The sequence below is a fragment of the Castor canadensis genome, chromosome 15 (assembly GCF_047511655.1).
Source record: "Castor canadensis chromosome 15, mCasCan1.hap1v2, whole genome shotgun sequence".
Taxonomy (NCBI): domain Eukaryota; kingdom Metazoa; phylum Chordata; class Mammalia; order Rodentia; family Castoridae; genus Castor; species Castor canadensis.
Window position 1 is genome coordinate 65522792 of NC_133400.1, and position 19305 is coordinate 65542096.

At 41.4% G+C, this 19305-nt stretch overlaps 1 protein-coding gene across 30 annotated transcripts in view; it reads right to left on the bottom strand.

Annotated features, from left to right (window-relative positions):
- Pard3 (par-3 family cell polarity regulator) overlaps positions 1-19305 on the bottom strand; it is a 689221-nt gene that overhangs the window by 77780 nt on the left and 592136 nt on the right. For all 30 annotated transcript variants that reach the window (XM_074056357.1, XM_074056355.1, XM_074056356.1 and 27 more), the window contains 2 exons: positions 13956-14076; positions 5003-5130 (listed from right to left, as the gene is read on the bottom strand). In XM_074056357.1, the coding sequence (XP_073912458.1) occupies positions 5003-5130; positions 13956-14076 (249 nt within the window). The remainder of the gene's footprint in view (positions 1-5002; positions 5131-13955; positions 14077-19305) is intronic.

Below are 19305 nucleotides of genomic sequence, written 5' to 3' on the forward strand. Positions count from 1 at the left end.
TGTCCAGTGTCACCTCTGGATCTGACCACAATGAATTGAGCAGACTACAGTGTTTCTATCTGGCTCTCTTTGTATGAGTCAGACCATGTACACCTCAGCCCAAGCAAGATTCCTTAGATTTGATGGAATAGTTTATTTTCCTAAAGCACTGATTATCTTCACTTAAAAAGTCCTAAATTAATCTGCCCAGAAACATGAGTGATAGAACGTGTCAGCATGAAACTAGGGATTTGACATTAATCATGAAACTTTAATTAAAACAACGAACTTCTTACTGATATCACAGCAACAGAGGGGTGTCCTTTCATGAGTTAGTTATCAATTTAAATTTTGCCTCTTTTTTACCCATGACCTGCTGAGATCCACAAGCCCCCTTTCTCCCCAATGCCGAAAGACCTCAGGCATCACTTTATGGCAGTTGTGCACCATGAACTGAATTTTGGATTTTCCTAGGAATACAGACTATTTCTACATTGAAGTATATGAGAATTCACTAAGGTTTGTTAGGGATGGAAATAATGGTGATGTGGAAAAATGAATGTCTTGTAGCTAAAGTTTTCTTCATGTCAATCAGTACAGGGAGAAGGAAGCAGACTGCCTGAGGTTTGAAATGGGTATGGGGAAAATGCACACACACAGATCTATGCACACACATGCTTCTTGGTAAGGAAGGGACTGGTATCCATACACTCTTGATTAAGAAAAGAATGAGAAATGAGCCAACTGTAGAGATCAAAAAAGGAAGCAGAAAATAAGAGCTTCCTATACTAGAAAGCTAGACCTCCAGGTCCTGGGCACGGGAGCAGAGTAGCTTGGGAACAGATAGACACAGATTCAGATCCTGAAACTCCGACCTGGTAGCTGTGTGACCCTGGGGGAGTTATGCTCACTTGCATTTTACCTCATCTAAGAAATGTATATAACAGATGATTAAAGGCTGTGGGGAGAAATAAGTGGAATATCATGTGAAAAATGCTTAGAAAAGGGCCTAGGGACTGGCCCACTTTAAATGATTGACTAGTAGGCACTAGAAGAGATGTTTCAGAAAAAAAAAAAAAGTCACTTTGCCTTCAAGGATCAGGCTTTGGAGCTGGAGGTGTCTTTTGGACCAAAGGAAAAAAAGTAAACAACAACATGAACTTTCCCTTCTTTGGTCAGAAGGGCAGGGTGGAGATCAAAGAGCTTGTACTAAGGGAAGGCCACTTCCCAAATACCTCTGCAGAAATTAGAAGTCCATGCTCCAGGACTCATGGTCTTCCTACTGCCCAGGATCCCTCAGCCAAAGGCCACCACCACCACCAGCTTGAAGCATCTGTCTTCTTTCACTGCATTTCTTTACAATCAACACCTAGGTTTTTTTGGTCCTGCCATGAGCCCCTGGAGATTTCTGGACCCAATCAATGCACACACCCCAGCTTAGCAAGGACTATCTCCAATGGTTACAACTATCTCCAGTCAAGATTGAAGATCATCTTCATTGTAGAAGACTTTAGCCAAAGACCTAATGCCTAACAAAAGGACTAAGTCACTGAGGAAAGGCAGATGTAGAAGGACAAAAATGATGACCAAGGCTAAGAAGCAGATAAGCAAACTGGAGACATGCTTGGTGGGCCAGGTGGGTAGCACACATGATATGCAGAGACCCACCTGGGAAAGATGCTCACAGAGCAGGAAAAATCAACCAGCAGACACACAGCCAAGGCAGAGGAGAAAGAAGAGAAATGGAGAGATGCAGTAAAAAAGAATCAGGCAGAATATTTTATTAAGGGCCTTAAGTCTTTCTGTCAGTGCCCATGATTGCATGTACCTGGGCTCACTTTGAGACCTGGTTTTTGGATACTAACCAAAAGAACTAATTGAAGAATTTTAAAAAAGAAAACATCCTAGTCTGATTGAGAACTGAGTGTGGGGCCACTTGGGTCTCCTTTCCTCCCAAACTAGTGTTTCCACCTGGCTAGTGTTTCTCACTGACATTTCAAAATGTGACTCGAATTCTGTCCATGGATTTCCTTAATTACAGTTAGAATTTACAAATGAGTCTGGCTCATATACATCTTTCTAATTCAAACCACCTTACCTCATGCAACTGATACAAAGTCTTGACCATTTGTTTTATTTTATGCTATACTTTGTAATTGTGTGTTTGTGTGTGTGTGTGTGTAAAATCTTTTTGGTTTCAAATGCCATACCAACTTGTTTACACAGAACTCTGCTAACTGTCACCATCCAAAAAGCATAAGGTGAAGTGTCTCTGAAGAACAGCACATGCCAGCATCTTGGATCTGATTCCAGCTCACGTAGATTGCTGCAGGCCCCCCTCTAGCCTCTTGGTTGAGTTCTTCCCCTTCTTCAGGTTGCTGCCTTGCACGCAGCCTGTTGTGATTGGTGTTACTTTGCCAGGAATGGAGCTGGGGAAGAGTTTCCATTCCTGACCCTTCTCATGAACACCAAAATTCACACTGAGAAGCTCTTCTCCAAAAGAGAAGAACATGCTGCAGAAAGCTCCCAGCCCGTCTTGCTGAAACTTTTATTTTGATGATGTCTGTTTTTCTCATATCTAAATGGAATAAAATAACTAAAAATAGGGAGCTACAATTAGCCCAGAGGAAAAGTCTATTTTTAGTGTGGAAAACACTAAGAACAGCAGTAGTACTAGCAATAGCAGCAGCAACCCACTTATGCTTATAGATGTGGATAGTTCCACTGGGAATTTTGGGGAAGGGGGATGGGAAGGAGAGATGTACAGAAAAGAGGGATGTAGAGGCAGAAAAAGAGGGGTTAAGATGAGGTGACATCCACTAACTGGATATTTCAAAGCTGCTAACAGGAGATTCTGAATGTTCTAAATGCCAAGAAATGATCAATGTCTGAGGTGATGGATGTGCCAATTACCCTGATCTGATCATTAAGCATTGTATACATGAATTGAAATGTCATACTATACCCTACAAATGCATACTGTTACTATGTGTCAACTGAAATTGTTAATTAATTAAAAAACCACAGGAAAGAGAGAGAAAAGACTGGGACAAAAGGTACAATATGGAACTCAGGAGAAACACAGTGGAATCGCATGCACCCCTGTTCTTCCTCCTCATGAGAACTGGGACCCTACTGTCTCTTCCCCTCAGCTTTCCTGCCTTCCATGTCATCCCCAGCACAATGTCTCCTATCTCCCTGCTTGCTTGGCCCTTTGCATTTCCTGAGTTCCTTCTCTCATTATATGTACTTTTTTATAGTTCTTCATTTTTGAGAAAGCTCTTAAACATAGCTAAAATCTCTGAAACTAAGAATTAGCCAATAAAAACAAGAATGCAGCCCAGGGATTCCACTCACACAAGCCATGATGTGTCAAGGACCCCATGTGGCTGTAGAGTCAGGGCTTATCCAGGTGTGTTGAGTCAGCCACATTGATGTTCACCTTGCCCATGGAATGTAACCTAAACAGGCCGGGAAAGGGAACTGACAGAACCTTTATGGATAATTCTCAGAGTGTTTACCTGTGACTCATTGGCCTTTCTCCAAATGCAAAGAACAGCAGAGCTCCAAAGGTATCTTTAACAAGTATCAAACTTGGGAACAAAGGCCTATGGTAGCAACCGTGTACTAATCGTGTAGGGCATGGGCAGGCTTGGGTTTGAATTCTACGAAAAAGAATTTTAGCTGCATGACCCTGGGGAAAGGACTTGATTTCTCTGAGCTGTTTCCTTTCAAGACAAGGTGATCTCCAAGAACCTGTCCAGACCCACACTTCACTAACTCTTACCTAGGGTGAACTAAATAATGACTAATGGGTGACTACTCCTATTTAAAAGCCAAAATAATTTAGTTCTCAAAGGAGATACAGCCTTATGAACTGAAAAAGAACACTAAATGTACATGTTATTATGTCAGTGGCACTTGTATTGGTTAGGACTTTCATTCACATTCATGTCCCCTTGGCCGATCCCTGGCAATGTAAAGTCTTTTGTGGTCATCATAGTGATTATTTAACATTTAAAAGGACTCAGTCAAACCCCATTCCCACCAAAAAAAAAAAAAAAAAAAATTGAATCAGATCACTTTTACATGGATCAAATGTATGCAGATAATCACCTGACTCCCAACCAAAATTACTTTGTTCAAATTCAAAAGTCTACTTGACATCAATATGGTAGATGGATCAAAGACACTAAAAATGTCTTTGTCACCTGGTTTTGAAATAGGACAACAAATGTCTGTAATAATTGGGACTATAGGAGTGATTTGCTTGGGGAAGTTTGAAAAGCTGAATGCTTTTCCACACTTTTTTTACTTGCTATATATTGCCTGGAAGAAATACTTTGATGGAAAAATGGCTCTTCTCTCAGTGTATTGGGGTCTAGTCATGACAGAGCTGTCCAGGACTTTGGCAGAGGATGCCTGGAGTAGAGCTATCTCTCCCTGGGAACCTGGCAGAGAAATCATTCTTACTTGGCTACCACCTGAGGGGCTAAACACCTCTGGGGCTCTGTGTGTCCACAGTGAACAGCAGCAGCATGCCAGGTCACAGAATGAAGTTTGCAACCATTGATCCCCCAAAAGGATGGAGTATAGAGTGCTCACATTACTTTCACAGAGCCCTGGATGCACCAAGCATCATTTATCCCAGTACCCTGTGAGCTCAGCAAAAGAAGAGTTCCCTTCCTCTTTCTCAGACAAGGGACAGACTGTCCATAGACACATAGAAAAGAGCAGAACCCGTACTAGGGCCCAGGTCCTGGCCACTAAGCCCAGCATTGCCATGTCATGTTGCTTAATTTTTGGTTCAGGAGATTTTGGGTGCAAATGCTGATGTCTTTGAAAATACCTTTCTTCCTAGTCTACCTGCCCCACAGTGAAAGGTGCCTTCCCCAAGACAAGCATCCTAGCATTGAATTTCTGGGTGAGTGCCCTATGTAAACTGGCGAAACCACTGCAATTTGGGAAAGGGAAGTTTCTGAAAGGCCTGGAATGTCTGGAGTGCTGGCCAGTGTCTGTGTACCTGGGCAGTGAGCTGTACTGGCGTTGGGCCTGCTGGAAGCTCTCACGCTCCTCCTGCCGCTGCCGCTGCACTTGAACCTCCACGGACACCGAGTGCCGGCCGCTCTGTGCTGCTGGCCTGGAGCTGGGCTGTGAGAGAGAAGCACAGCTCATTAGCAAGAAGGGAATGACACAGGACACACCACTGATGACTCAATTTCCATTTGTTTTTCTTTTGCAGTGCTGAGGATCAAACCAGAGCCTGCACATGCTAGGCTAGTGCTCTGCCACAGAGCTGGTCTTTGTGTACTTTGAGCCTTTTGATTCTTGTAAGTTGACATAGAACCAGTTCGCAAATTCTCCCTAACGTCAAGTTTGTTTGAGACAGGAACCAAATCATTGCTCCTCAGCCCCACACACTTCATGTTGAGTTGTGATTTTAGCTTTGGCGCATGGTTGAAACTGGAGAGGTCAATCTTGCTGGTATTCTTAATGAGAGTGGTATACACGACATGAGGTATCAATTTACATCCCTGTGTATACACACCAAACACAAGGCAAGTAAGGCTGCTTAGATAACTGAACAATGTTAATGCCAAAAACATAGTGAAAATTTGCTCCAGGAACTCACAAAGTGGGCGAGTTCACAGTCCACACTTGAAAGCTAGCTATGTTGGTGAAGTTTTTGGGGGTTGTTGTGTATTTTAGTCTAGCAGTAGGATATAATATGGTGGTCTCCCATTTTTATTACAGAATGACAGAGCTACAATTTGAAAATTTAACCAAGATTGGTTTAAAGGAGACACTGTTAGCCACAAGACAGGTCTTCTCCAACCCAAAGATGGCAGCCAAACAAGGAACAGAAGCACTTGGCAACAGAAGGAGCCTAAAAGCCAAAGAACAGGTGTTAGGCAATGTGCTTCCCTTAGTTAGTAAGACATGGCCTTTACCAAGCTTAATCATAGCCTCCTCATCTGTTGCTGGGAACTGCTCACCACAAGTAGATTGCTGAGTTTGTTTGTTGTGCTGTGCAGATAGAGACCCTGTGACAGCTCTACTTCCTCACTTACAGTTGTTAGCTTACCTTCTAGATCTGGCCTTTTGAAATGAAAGAGTCTCAGCTGAAATGAGACAGTGAGGCCTCTAACTTTACAAACATCCAGAAGGGTTTATCACTGATACAGGGATAAACCAGGTGGTACCTGGTCACCTCTATTGTCTTTGTGTTTGTGTTTGTGTTGCTCAACACTGTGTAACACGAGTGTCCTAAGTGAAAAATGTTAAAACATGTTATCCATTTTATTTTAGAGTTGACAGCCAGTGGCAGACTTTTACTTGATAATAATTTTCTAAAAGAGCAGTCTTAGTGTTCAGTGGAGAGCGGGAAGATAACTCGGGGCTTAATACCTGAAGACAGCCCCTCTGGTTGGCTTTTGTCTGAACAGAAACCCAGCAGCATCCAGTGTCCCCTTTCTGCCAAGGCCAGCACTATCTTATTTGCTGATAAGCAATAATGAGGCAAAGTCTAGGACAAAAATCTCCAAGCATATGGGCACAGTCAGTGAACATATTAAAAATATCCCGACACAAAAATAATGTGGGAAGAGATTAGGCTTTATATTACCCCAGTCTCTACTAGTAGATGTTTCTCGCCACACTCATTGGGATAAATGTGTGCTCAGAGACCCACTCTACGACTTAGTTCAAATAACACATCCGTGGTGCCTTCAGCAAAAAAACCACTTTGCCCAGTGAGTTTCTGCTTATGCAAACAAAGCAGCAACCCATTGTTCACCAACTCCATTACAGCAGGCAGGCGTTTTCTTCCCCCACACTTGATGAGGCTGGCCAAATAGGCTGCTGAACTGTCGTGCTGGTCGTGGGGAGCCATGAGCAGCTTGAAGAAAGTCAACAGGCAGAGGGGAAACAAAGGGAGAAATATGGTGCAATTTCCACTCTGCCCTCACAAAGAGCCCCATTCCCTTCCTTCCCACTCAGTGCAAGCTATCTGCGTGTGTCAAGTAGTCTTGAAGGGTCTGGCATTCTGCAGCGGGATTTAGTAACCAGCTTTTTAAGCTCATGCTGTTTTGTGACACACTGCTTACAGAGATGTGAAAAGCAAATGCAAGGTCTTGTGGAAATTTCAGGTGTGTTTTTAAGTTATTTCTCCTAGCGGCCTGAAATTATGATTCTGACAGAGAAAGAAAAAGTTGAAGGGCTTTTGTTTCTGCAGCTGTGTTTCTGACACTGTTCAGCTCAAACCTTATCAGCTGTAAGGATCTGCTCGGCTGCTGATGGACTCTGGTAATGAAATGACCAGCATAGGAGCCCAGGAATGTAAAGGAGTGAACGATTTTGTATGGGCAAACTGACATCTCTCATATTATCATGTTTGCTATGATGAATTATAAACAGGGTCACCATTACTATTTTACTCAGTTTCATTTTCCAGAGGATGCAGTAAAGAGCATGGGTCAGTAAAAAGAATTATCTTTACCTTAATCATGAAACTGATGGGCCACACAACTTAAGGAAGATTGCGTACACGACGAGACTAACACACACCTCAGTGAAATCTTTCTGCCAAGTTTTACACTTGGCCAAATTAAAAAAAAAATCTCCACTTGGAGACACAACTTCAATGACGATCTCATAAATGTGTAAGTGATGGGAAGTCTTAAAACTGGCAATCCTGCCTTTTAGATACTCTGGTTTTAATGCCTATGGCAGAAATAGAATCAGGTATCTAAGTCCCAAATCACAAAAACAAAGAAATGAAGAAGAGAGAATTTGTAATCTCACAGAGAATTGAGTTGTCGCTTCCCAACAGTCACAGAGCAAAGAGTGCATGGAGAAACACAGGTGGAGGCACGACTGTAATAATTCTGGGGACTGTCAGACAGTGAGGCCAAGTTACAAATAACCTGGCCTTGTTTTTGATGAAATTGGTTACAAGAAAATGACCTTTAAAGCAAAAACAAAGCCAAAAGATGGCAAGTTAGAGTAACAATAGAAGCTGAAGGATAGAAATAAAACATAGCTATTATATAGTAGCACTGTAATGTCTTCAGGGGCTTATGTTTAAAACCACAATGAAAAATGTGTTCTGTGCTTTTGTAAATTAGTTGCAATACTTGACTTTATCATGATTATAAAGAGGTACTATTTAAAATTTGAGGAAGCTCTAAAGTGTTGCTATTATTGTCATGTAAAACAAAATATAAGAAATAGCTCCCAAAGAGTATTTCACTGAGTTGAGTCATTAACTAAGCATTTCTCTAAATTACTCTTTTTTTTTACAAAAATAAAAAAATACAAAATAGTTAATAGACTAATGAATAAAAATACACAGTACAAAGTTTTAGTACTAAATAACACTAGGTGATACTATAAGACTTTTTTGTAGATTACTATAAAGACATGTTGCTATAATAAATCATTACTAGCTTATAACATTTACATAAGATATTCAATAATTTAAAACATACCAAATAATTTTTCCTCACAGATAAGAAAAACAAGGTAGAAACATGTGATATATACATATATATATATACATGTAAATATTCTTATAAATGTTCATTTGAAGCAGGTTTTCTACCTAACTTATGAATAATAAAAATTTTCAAGTTTTCACATATGCCAAGGGTATATATAGAAAACAAAAAAAAAATACAAAATGTTTGTGTGCTTGAGATGAACACCTATGATGAATAAGAATTAAGCTGATGATGAAGATAATTAAAACCAATGATAGATCTTTATGTCTTAGAACCCTTATTTTAGCACATCAAATATACCGTATATGCCCACAATGTGAATTCCATATTCTGATAAAAATGACAATTTAAAGACTTGGTAGCAGGTAAAAATAATTTTTATGCAATAAATCATGTAAAGAATGCAAGGTGTTCAAAGGGGCTTCCCCATGGTATTTCACCTATAAAAATATCATACTTTAATCAAATGAACCCCCTTCCTTACTCTCCCTTAATCCCTGTGAAAAATGAATATACACTTTAAAGGAATGAAGGACAAGAATGTAAAACAGGTCCTGTTTGAGGCGGGTACTAGTGTGAAGGGGAGGGTGAATGAAGAGGGTGAAGAAGGGTGAATGTGGTGAATGTACTCTATATACTTGTATAAAAATAGAACAATGAAACCTATTGAACTCCTTTTAAGTAGGGGAGAGGGGGATGAGGGAGAATGGTAGTAGAGGTGAACCTAACTAAGGTACATTGTAAGCATATTTGGAAATGTCACAGAGAACCCCCCCCTGTTCAACTAATACATGTTAATAGGAATATTGAATTGAAAAAAAATAATCTAAGTTATATACACTGTTTAAAAGTGGCCATTGTTAATATTGGTAACTCCTTTCGGTAGTACACTTATTTATAGCTTTTAATCAAAACAAAATTAACTTTTGTCTATCTATCCTGGCTTCTCAGCCTTCCACTGCAATTTGTTGTTAAACTCTTGTGGGTTCTGAATATTGAAAAGCTTAATTGCTACTCTGAATCAGAGTAATGGCTGACAAATCTGCAAAGCATACCTGTTTCCCTCATAAAGTTTTTATAAAGGAATGTTTGGTCTTAACACACTTATTTGTCTTCATTTCATCTTTCCTACTGCTGCTTGGATCTAGTTTATTTCCCCACCTGAAGCTAGAGGCACACTGAAAATAAAAGGGTAGGTCTATAAGGACAAGCCAGGTGCCCTAGCACCAGGTGCTCATGTCAACCCAGGGCAGTTCATGAGTTCCCACCATCCGGTTCTCTACAGGAAGAATGTGCTTGGGACATGAAAGGTTGCCTGGAGGGATGGGTCTTGGGGCTAAAAGAAAGGGGTCTACTTTGCAGCAGTGCAGAGGCTCTCTCCGTATGGAGGGCCCCCTTTGTTGCAACAATGGCTTTCTCCAGGTCTATTGCCAATCAAGGTGATTTCTGCCCAGTTTGATTATACTGTAGGCTACCAAGAAAGGTGGCAATTTTTGAGTCAATGCATGGAAGCTACTATGAAGAAATGACAGCCAATACCTTTCTAGTTATAAAAAAGATGAAAAAGAGAAGATAACCACCATTTTCTCCAATTCCCCAGCACAGGGAAGGCAATCTAGGGGTGCAGAGTGGCTGTGCCCTACAACTGGCTCACCAATAGAAGCAGGTGAAACCCAGAAAGGGCAAGAAGAGCTGAGAAGTCTGGAACAGGAAAATGCAGGAAAGGATGGCTTTTGCTATTTGTTTAAAGATAGCAGCTAGGAAGAAAGCAAGCTTGGGGAAGAAGAGGATGTTCATACTACAGAGGGTCAATTTTCTACCTGAAGGACTAAACTGCTTTAAGTCACTACCAACGTGGGATGGAAAGGATTTAGCAATATAGCTATTAAAGGCTCCATTATCCCATCTATCAATCGTCTCAGCCAGCAAGTCTCCTTGTGGGCAACACTCAGGTATCTGCGAAGTTTTAACAGCATACTGTACTTATGTGTGCAGTCTGCAATTTAATTCTTTTAAAAGCAACACTAAGTCCTGTCTATATCTGAGCTCTGTGATAATAACCCTAACCTCAGCTATTGTTCCATTATCTTAGGAAAGATTTAAAGCAAGTTTCTGCTTTATTTAGGCTGCACCTGGCACTATGTGAGGAAGAACTTGCTTTTCCTTTTTCTTTACTCAACCTGGGAGAGAATTTGCTTCAATTATGGAGCTAAGGAAATTTTCTGGGCCTCTGCTCATCTAAAGACCTTTTGTGCCATAAATCAGCTCCCTCAGGCCCAAACATTATTTTGAACAAAGGCCCATGAGCAGGTGCAGTCCATATTGCTAGAGTTTTTAGAGAACATTTTCAAAATAGATGAATTGGAAAGGACTATTTAGATGAATTTTCTGCAGCTTCCCACTCTGTACATAAAGTAATTGGCTTGGATATTTTTCTGTATGACATGTCTGGATGCACTTTGTATGTGGGCATTTCTAACAAGCAGGACAATTTCAGCTTATGTCATCTAAGTTGTACACACAGTCTGAAGATGAGTTTGTGGTTCCTTAAACTAAAATGATCACAAACCATTCCAATGAGTGAGATCATGCTCTCATCCTTCCAAAAACAGTGACCCAGCAAGGTCAGAATACATACAGGAAGAGAGAAAAAGATTCCAAGATCCTCACAGTTCATTTTGTAAAATGGATAATAAAAGGCATAGCCCAAGCTACATTGTGGACAACTGCACAGCTCTTACTGAGGTAGCGATGAGAAGCGGAATGAAAATTAATGTGCTAAGTAGAATTGCAGTTACTTTAAGCTCATTTACGTGATCAGAATGGAGAGTCCATAGCAATATCCCAATTGTTTGAAAATGAAAAAAAAAAATAAAATAAAAAGAAAAGGTCAACTTCTGGCCCACAATTTAGGAAATTATTCCATTCCTAAGGTGGTCAGCCTGTCATCCTAATAATTCCCTGCTCAGTCATTTCAGGAAACACTATGTCAGCCGTGTTGTCTGTCTACAGTTGCAGTGCATGTTGATACACAACCATTTGGCCTACAACCTTTGGTAGTTGTGTTTCCTAATGTACAGATTTTCTCAAGCATTTTTTCCCTGGAGTGATTGTTCATATTAAGTAGATAACACAGAAATATATGTCAACATACTGACTATCCTCATTCAAAAAAACTCCTTTAACAAAACCTCAAAAACAGATTTTAAATCACTTTTTCATCTCTCCATGAAAGATATCTAGAGCCAAAAAGTAGGAAATGCTCATTTGAACTTGTGTGGTACTGGGGGTTGAACTCAGGACTTAGCACTTGCTAGGCAGGTGCTCTACCACTTGGAACCACTTCGCCAGTCTTCTTCACTCTGATTATATTTGAGATAGAGTCTTGCTTTTTGCCCAGGCCGACCTGGATCACAATCTTATTATGCTTAACCTGTGTCACCATGCTGATCCTCCCAATCTCTACCTCCCAAGAAGCTAGCATTACAGGCATGAGCCACCAGCACCCAGCTCTGCAGCATTTGTTTTATAACCTTCCAAAGTCAAGGTTATAGCCAGGCCAAGGGTGGATTTCATAAGGCATTTTTGCTCCTGGACGCTGATCCCATGCTGCTGATTGCCTGTTCTAAGGCCCCCATCCTCCTTACCTGAACTAAGGTCAGGCCTTTCACCCTAGCACTGCTTCCCACTCTTCCTTTGTCTCCTTTCATCCTGAAATCAATCCACCTCAACTCCAGTGTGATCATTAATTCCCTTAATCAGAAACATGTAAGGTTTGTGTAAGGTATTGGGGGTTTTGGGTGTTAGGACCAAGAAGGGTCTCAAAGACCACCTAGACTAAAACAGTGCATTTCAGAGTAGAACATGTCTACACTAACTTGGGGAACTTGGGGAACCTAGATTCCTGGGCCCCACCCACAGAGGGGTGGGCCTGAGGCAGGGCCCAAGAATGTGTATTTAGAACAAGTTTCCAGGTGATGCTGAAGGTGCATCTGTGCACCATACTGAGAAGCTCTGCTCCACAGCAGCAGCAAATTGGAGCTTGTTCAACCCGAGGAGCTTGTTTCCATCTGTGTTACACAGTCAGATTCCTCCTAATTGTTCAAGTCATCAGATGGCTTGGTGAAGGACAATCATCTACTTTGCTCTTCCTGGTTCACAAACTTCAGCCTGGAGAGCCAAGCCACTGTACTCTGGGACCAAGGTTGTATCCTGACTGTCCCTCTTCCAACCCTCCATCTAGCCTCACAGGCTCCTGCTGTGACTCTACCTTTAATTTCTCTTCCCATCAATGCAACCAACCCCTCAAGTCTATTTCAGCTAGGCAGTTTGTCCTGCAAATAAAGCAGGATCATTTGTATTACTTCAAGTCTTTTCTCATGCCATTGTTTTTTCTGCCCTATCCTCTTGAACACACAGTGTGTTAATTATATCTGAACACTTTGTCTGGATTCCAGGCACTAACTTCTCCTGTGCTTCTGTAACTCACATGCACAGATAACAAACCTTGGATCTCAACAGTATTCAGAACTTTGCTACCTCCACAATCTTGGATTCCAAAATGCACACTGTTCTGACCACAGCCTCCTAGGATTGGTATCTCCTAGGCTACCGGCCTCAGCTGCATCCTCCCAGGCTGCACTCCCCATACTGACAAACTGGGTGCTGCTCTTAGAATCCTTACCAGACCCCACAATGCCTCACCCATCTCCATCACAGAATTAATCTGTGAATGTGTTTTCCTCTACTTTCAGTCCCCTAAGCATGGTTGGCTAGGGTCATACTGCCATGTGGATTGGCCTTCCTAATGCCAACAGCTAGATTTTCCTACCTTAATCAGCATATTTATTCAACCATGACTCATCCTCAAGTTTCCCAAAGAGATTCTTCACAGTCTCCATCATCTCACACCCCCAAATCTGCTCCAACAGCTCCCCTTCCATAAGTGCTGTCATTTTAGAGGTGAAACACAGGATCAGGACTCAGGGCAGGTCTGACTGAGAACACCACACCAAGTTTTGTTCTTAAAAGATCACTCTGGTGATTGTGTGGAAGTTGGACTACAACAAAGATGCAGACAGATAAATAGGGGATTCAACAAATACCCAAAGGGGATGAAGGAGAATGAAGAATCAAGAGTTACTAAGCATTTCACTTCATGCCTAACAGACACAAAAAGACATGAGTTGAATTTACACTGGCTCTGATTTTGAGAAAGATGTATGTATAGAAAAATATTTACTAAACTTAATTAAAAATATATAGTTGAGAGCAAGAATAGTCAGGCAATGTCATGTCCTAAGACTAATTAAGCCTATTATGCCATGGAGGACAGATGGTGGAACAAGAGATAAAATGAAATTAGCAATGATAAAACCCAGATGGAAATGAGGGCAAGGTCAATGTGTTAGAGGTCAGAGGGATTTGGCTCTGTCTGGTCTTGTTTCATAAAGAGCTCAGGAACCAGATACTCACCCAGGGTTGTTCGAAGCTGTAGGTGCGTCGCCGATCTTCCACATCTTCATCCTGCTTGGCTTGCTGAAACTCCTGCCGCAGACGCTGTATCCGATCATGGTTGCTAGGAGCTGATCGGTTGCTGAAAGAGAGAAGGGGCACAATGAATACCCATCAGAAATATTATCTACGAATTGCAGTCACTCGGAAAAAATGGCAACTTGCTGTGAAATGATGTGATTTCAGAGGCAGCAAATTTTTAAAACAATATCTGGGAATTTAAAATATGTTTTCACTTTGTTCTGATTTATGCCTATTGAAGTGATTTCAGACAGGTATCTAAGAGGATGGATGGTAGTTTTAGATAGTCTTCTTTTCTACTGTTCTTTAGCCGCCTCATTCCTTTATATGATCTGGCAAGGCACCAGCAGTGAAGTTTTGGGGAAGGACGTGGCTTTATTTATTTATTTTTTTAATTTTTTTTTCTGAATAAATCTTATTTTTTCTTTTATTATTCATATGTGCATATTCATATGTGGTTCATTAGGCTTTAGACATCAGAAAACCAGGCTTCTAGACCTGCACTGACACTTCTCTCTATATGAAGTGGAAATTAGTCTTGCGCTAAACATCATCATTGTAACCACCAAGTGAGAAAACACCACTAAATACAGCCTCACAAGCTGGCGGTGATGGCACATAGCTGTGGTCAGAGCTACTTGGAGGCTGAGGCAGGAGCACTGTAAGTTTGAGGCAAGCCTGGGCAACTTAGAGAGATCCTGTTCAAAACAAACCCTTCTTTAAAAAGGGGACTGGAGGCGCAGCTCAGTGGTAGAGTACTCGCCTAGCATGCATGAGGCTGTGGTTCAATCCCCAATAATGCAAAGAAATTAAATTTAAATTGAAAAACATACACATAGCTTTACAAATGTGCAGTATTATTATTAGAATTCCATTATATGAAGTTCCTACCTATGAGTCATCAGAGTTCTACGAACAAAATGCAACTCTCACAGCATAAGTGAGAAACATTTAAAAACTAATTTCAGGCAGTAATTTGAGTTAACCATTTAACTCAATGATGCTATTTTCTTTTCATATAGTTCTGAATTTTGTTTTACACTCACAGATCACTTATAAAGTCGGTACAGAAGGTACCAGTCCACACACATACATACCCATACATCTGCAAAAGTGGAAACTGACATTTGAAGGAGGTGAGTGGCTTATTGGAGGTCTCCCAGCTGACCAGTGGGAAAAGTAGGACTAAAATCCAGATTTTCTGGCTCCTAGTCCAGTTCTTACGTCACTATGCTGTGTGTATCACTTAGTAACACACATACCGGACTCCTAAACTCCTTCACTATAAACTTGGACAAACATCGAAAATCAGTATTTTTATACTAAGAATACTGACCAATGCCCCAAATTAAATCAACCTTAACTCTTAGGGTTCTTTTTGTTATTCTATGTATTCAGGCACTACATTGGGTCCTGTTGGGAGCCATCGGAGCATAACACGCAGCTTCCGAGACTCTTCAGACTTCCTGAGGACCAGAATCAACCCTTACACTATCGTCCCCACCAAACTGCTGGCAGAATAGGAAGCTGGAAGCCATTAGGATGAAAACTCTCTGCCTTGGTTCATCACTGGGTATGAGTTCTGCTGGGTGCTGGCTTCTGGGTGATGTCATTTGTAAGAATAGCTTGGAAAGAGAAAGTCTGCCACAGCAGACACATGCCTACATATAATTGCACATATTTTGGAAAACTCTAAAGGTTTAAGCCTTTCAAAAGAAATGTACTCTAAAGGACCACAATGTTAACATCTTCCAGCCTTCCATCCCTGAATCCACAGGGACAGGAATAGGGAAAATTAGGAGCTGGCTTGTTCCTTTCCCCTTCACATTTCTATCAATTTCATTGGCTCTTCTAGAATACCCTATCAATACATGCAATTTGATTATTTTCTCAGTCAGTAGAAGCCTATCCTCTCTTTGTTTTCTGCTGGCAACTCTTTCAGGCTGATCAGCCTGAGAACATTAAAAGTCTGTAAGATGTTCTGCCTGACAATGTAAGGCTTTGGTCCACACTGGGGACAGTTTCAGAACTTCTCTCCACACCTTTGAGACAGGCAGGTTGTTATTCCCACTGGTTTTTAAAAATATATGCAGCACCTTATATTCTTCCAACACATCAACTTTCAATCATGGCTACCCCATACCAGGTGCTATCTATAAAGTTGCTTCTTGCCTGTGCAGGATGGTGAAGGTGTGATAAACATGAGGATGGTTTAATTCCTAAGAGAAAAATGTAGGAAAGTGAGCATCCGCTAATGTCATTGTCACTTTCCCAGCTGTGCATTTTTTGTTCCTACCGTACATTGTAGTTTTTAATGGGAGGATAGCAAGAGGCTTGAATGACAAGGTATTTTACAGGTCTAGCCAGAAATGTTTCTTTATTACTTTTAGGCAGCATTGCTAACCTTATACTTACCAAGTACATGAAGTCCTAACCATGAAAGAAAACTGGTTCCATGTTATTTGTGATTAAGTAAGTAAAGCTCCATTCTCCCAACAAAAGAACTTGACGCTGTGTCTGGTTTTTTGTTTTGTTTTTTCCCAGAGTAAAAAAACAAGCTCTGGGGGTCCCTTCTGCCCTTATTTCCAAATCTGAGCAGCCAGTGAGGTCACTACTTTCCTCTCCTTTCCATTACTCTCGTCCTATGCTCTACAGAAAGCTGACTGGCGTGCCTAAGACCAGCAAAGCCATTTTCATGGTTAAAGCTGGGGAAACAGGCTGCAATGGTCTCATGAATGATGATTTCCAAAGATTGGAAGACCATCAAGCGTCCTCAGGGAACAACAGTTGGCAGTCCGAAGGTGAAATTCTGGCTTCAAGAGACAAACCATTGCAATGGCTCAGTTCTGTTTCTCAGGCCAGTCTATAGCAGGCCAATAATTCAAATTCGGGCTTCGAAAGCTCTCCATGAGCCCTTCTGCCAAGAAAGCTAAAGGAAATTTTAAATATTCATTAGCAATACTGACTAATCCCTTCACATCCCAATCAACTGAGATTAGGGTTGTTGCCAATTTAAAGTTGCTCTCTTTTTTTGGGTGATGGGGGGAGTGAGGAAAATAATAAAAATACCACCACCAAAGTTGATTAGATGGAGGAGTGAGACAATAGTTCTGAGCAGGAGTCTGTAATCATGATTTCTACATACTCTGCATGGCTTGGATCTGAAAAGGGATGGTAAGGGGGATGCCAGAGGTGCTTTCTGTATAAATAGACAGACAGACTGTTTCAGTCCACATGCTAACACTGAGCCTGTCTTTGCATGGCAGTGTTTTCAGTTCAACTGGAATGTGTGTGTGTGTGAACTAAGAAGACTGGTTTGGGTTCAGTAATTATATGGAAGGTGGATCTTTCCTGTCCATGATCACCATGAGGACTGGACCTTCCCCTCTCAGAGACAGACTTCATGGTACATGAGTGTTCAGAACTTTCAGACTGGAGACTGCAATGTACTTCTTAAAGGAAGTTGAACACAGTCTGTTGTGCTAAGTGCATCAAAGACCTATGTGCAGGCAGCCCTAGTATCTGTCCTGCACCTGATCTTCAGGCATGCTGATCCAACACCTCTGCAGATACAGTGAGAGAGAACCCACCCTGCACATCAGTGCTCTTGCCCACACACTTTGTGTCTGAGAATCATCCAGAGAGCTTGTTAAAAGACACTGATAGGAATGGGCATAGTGGTTCACACCTATAATCCCAGCTATGGGGGAGGTATAGGTAAGAGGATCACAGTCATGGCTGGATCCAGGCAGAAGTGTGAGGCCCTATCTGAAAAGTAACTAAAGTAAAAAGGGCTTGGGGAGTGATTCAAGTAGTAGTGAGCATAAGGTCCTGAGTTCAAAACCCTAATGCCCCCAAAACAAAACAAAGATACTAATGGAGGGGCCTCCCACAGATACTCTGAGTCAGCCAGTCTAGTGCAAAGTGCAGGAACCCGCCTAGCAGATGTGTGACCACAGACTCCACAGTGGGTGCAGACTCTAATGCCTCCTGCCAGATAACTAAAGAGCAGTGGAGAGCTCACTGCCCAGGAAGCAACCCAGAGCATGGTCTGACACACAGGGGTCATATGCTTGCTTTTTGGGGGAGGTCCTTGGTTCCAGTAGACCATTGCCCTGCAGGGAGGCGGGTCTGCTGCTGTACTCCAAGGGGTTTTGTTTGTTTGTTTGTTTAATTTGAGAGAAGTTCAGAAATACAGTTTTTTGTCCAAATTTAAAATGTTGACTTTATTTTTTTTAATTCTAAGCAGGCCAAACAAAATAGGTCTGCTGGCAGCTAGCTTGCAACCTCTACTTTATATCCTGCAGCTGCAGTCTGTTTTATATGTTACTTTTCTTGACCATTTACTTTCACTGCATCAAGATAAGGCTAGTGGTAATAAACACAGTTGGCCTCCATGTCATGGGTCCCGCATCCTCAGATCTAACCACCCATGGATGGAAAGTTTGAAAAGAAACTGTACCCAACATGCACAGACTGTTCTCTTGTTATCATTCCCTGAACAATACAGTGTAACAACTATTTACATAGTATTTACATTGCATTAGGTATTATAAATAAATAATGCAGACATGATTTAAAACGCACAGGAGGACTTGCAAACACTATACCTTTTTATATAAGGGATTTTGGCATCCACAGATTCTGGTGTCTTGAAGGGGATCCTAGAACCAATGCCCTTTGGATACCAAGGCACAAGTGGATTGAAAGCCTGACAACTGGGCATTGGCCAGAGAATCTTGCTCCTAAATCACCCTCTCCTTCCAACCTGTCTAAAACTGAACCTGGATACACTTCCTTGCAGCTTTGAATTCTGACCTATCTTTTTGAAGGAGCATATGCTGAGAGAGGAGTTTGTGATGTGACTGATTAATTCTTTATGGATTAAAAATACTTACATTTGCATTTTTAATTATGCAAAAGAAATCTGGAAAACTGAAAGCAAGGGCAGAGATTTAAGATCCAGATTCAAAGGAAGGGAGAAGCAACCAGTCACTTTTTAAATTTGGAGGGACCGTCCCCATCATGGAAAGAAGACACGCAGGGGAGAAAGCGTGAAGGCAGACATGAGGGAGGATGCATTGTGGCAGGGTTTGCATGGTGCTCAGGGGAGAAGATCACACTGTCTGGTACAAAAGAAAAGAAAAGAAGCTGCCAGATAGGACAGACAGGAAGATACATTTGCTCATATTTCTTTCTTTCCTGTCTTCCCCTTTCCTAATTTCGCCAGTAAGTCACAGAAATCAAATTCCATTTCCTTGAAGCCTTTCATAACTACCCCAGCCCACAA